Raw genomic sequence first — 2,385 nt, forward strand, 5'->3', positions numbered from 1 at the left:
CTTGGATGTTGAATTCTCTATAAAACCCTTGAGCTTTCTTGAGTTTTGAGTTAAAGAGAGAAAGAATAGAATTTGATCTTTGAAAACTAAAGAAAAAGGGTCAATTTTATGTTTAAAAGTCATACGAGGGGTAAAAGACCAAAATCCCCTCACCCCAAGAGAAAAAAAAACAAAAATTGGGGGGAATTAAAATTGAAGAGTGGCACGCCCTTATCACGGAGGCTAACCTCTGTGGAACGCTACTATCATGGAGACTTAATGCTTTGGGGTTCCAAAATGACCCCGAACCCCTTTCAAAATTTCTTAAACTTTACCCTTTTAACATCCCTTAACATAATTTAAGTCAAAAATTGACATTATGCATGTGGGAGGGTCAAAAATAAAATAGTTGAAATTTTTGCAGAGTCTCACATTATCCCTCTTCTCCTTAAGATCATTCATCCACGAATAAGAAGTTAGGATGTTCTTAGCATGATAATAATAAGAATACATCAGATGCAAATGACAAAATCAAAATACGACTAGAGGGAAATGAAACCCATACCTTAATTACTTTCATCCAATCTAGGGAACAAGAACGGATACTTTTCTTTCATATCTTCTTCAGCTACCCATGTAGCTTATACCGCCTTTTGATTCCTCCAAAGAACCTTCACTAAAGCTACGTCTTTTGTCCTCAATCTATAAACTTGATTATTCAATAACTCCATGGAAACCTCCTCATAAGACAACGAATCCAAAACACTAATATCCTTAACAGGCACTATCAAAGAAGGATCACCCACACACTTTTTCAACATGGACTCAAGGAAAACAGGATGAATGGAAGCCAAACTTGCTGGTAAATCTACCTCATTCGCAACATTCCCGATTCTTCTAACAATCTGATATGGACCAATGTAATAAGAACTGAGCTTCCCCTTTTTCCCCAAATCTCATGACTCCCTTCATAGGAGAAAACTTCAAGAATACTTAATCACTAACCTCAAACTCCAACACCCTCTGCCATATATCTGCATAAGACTTTTGGAGACTTTGAGCAGTCTTAAGTCTTTCTCTAATCACCTTTACCTTCACCTTCTCTATGGATTGATGAATCAAGTCAGGGCCAAACAACCTAGTCTTACCCACCACAACTATTCAATAGGATACTTGCACCACTTATTATAAAGAGCCTCAAAAAGAGATATTTGAGTGCAAACTCAATAAGAGGAAAATGGTTAACCGAACTACCTTTAAAGTGAATCACGCAAGCCATTAACATATTCTCCAAAGTCCCTTCCATTTGTCCATCCATTTGAGGGTGGAAAGTGGTGCTAAGGTTCACCTGAGTACCCAAACCTTTTTTAAAATGCCAGAAATAAGATGAAAACTGCATACCTAGGTCTGAAATGATGGACACCAGTGTCCCATACAACTTAACAATTTCCTAAATGAATAACTTAGCATAGTCCTCACCTGAATAATTGGTCATCACAAGTAAAAAGTAAGTAGACTTAGTTCACAATGACCCAAATAAAATCATATTGATTACGAGACTACGAAAGACCCATAACAAAGTCCATATTAATCATCTCCTACTTCCATATAGGCAACTCTATCTCTTGAGATATGCCACCAGGCCTCAAATGTTCCACCTTGACTTGCTGACAAACCATGCACTTGACAATAAAATTTACCATATTTCTCTTCATACTATTCTACCAATAGACTTCCTTTAAGTCATGATACATTTTAGTTGAACCCAGATAAACTGCGTATCTAGACTCATGCGGCTCAGCAAAATCCTTTTCTGCAGCCCAACAATATTAGAAACATATAACCTTTCTTGATACCTCAAGATCTCTCCCAATCTCAAAATCCATAACCTTTTTCTTACCCACATCATTCTTAATCTGTATAAGTATAGGATATAAAGCATGTTTCTCTTTAACCTCAGCACTACTAGATGATTTAACAACTTCCTAAACAATTACCCCTCTATCCTCAAAGTTCAAAAGACAAACTCCCAAGTTAGACAACCTGTGAATAGCCTTTGCCAACCCTCTTTTCTCTGCATCCACATGAGCTAAGCTTCCCGTGGAAAACCTTCTAAGAGCATCAACAACAACATTAGCTTTATCTAGATGGTAGTAAGAGCTCATGTCTTAATCCTTAAGTAGTTCGAGCACCACCTCTGCCTAAGGTTTAATTTATTTTGTGTAAACACATAATGCAAGATCTTATGGACTGAATAAATATCCGCATTTACGCTATACAAATAATGGTGCCAGATCTTAAAAGCAAAAACAACAACCGTCAACTCTAGATCGTGCGTCGGGTAATTTTGGTCATGAACTTAAAGATTCCTGGAAGCATAGACCACAACCTTATCATGTTGCATTA

The 2,385-nt window shown here is 37.1% G+C and overlaps 1 protein-coding gene across 1 annotated transcript; it reads right to left on the reverse strand.

The window, feature by feature from the left end:
- Window positions 1–620: 620 nt before the first annotated feature.
- LOC107868977 lies at window positions 621–2,144 on the reverse strand. The gene is made up of 2 exons (XM_016715579.1): window positions 1,977–2,144; window positions 621–884 (listed from the first exon to the last, which is right to left on the reverse strand). Exons 1-2 carry the CDS (start codon window positions 2,142–2,144, stop codon window positions 621–623), a joined length of 432 nt encoding a protein of 143 aa, XP_016571065.1.
- Window positions 2,145–2,385: the final 241 nt, after the last annotated feature.

The sequence above is a fragment of the Capsicum annuum genome, chromosome 4 (assembly GCF_002878395.1).
Source record: "Capsicum annuum cultivar UCD-10X-F1 chromosome 4, UCD10Xv1.1, whole genome shotgun sequence".
Lineage (NCBI taxonomy): Eukaryota > Viridiplantae > Streptophyta > Magnoliopsida > Solanales > Solanaceae > Capsicum > Capsicum annuum.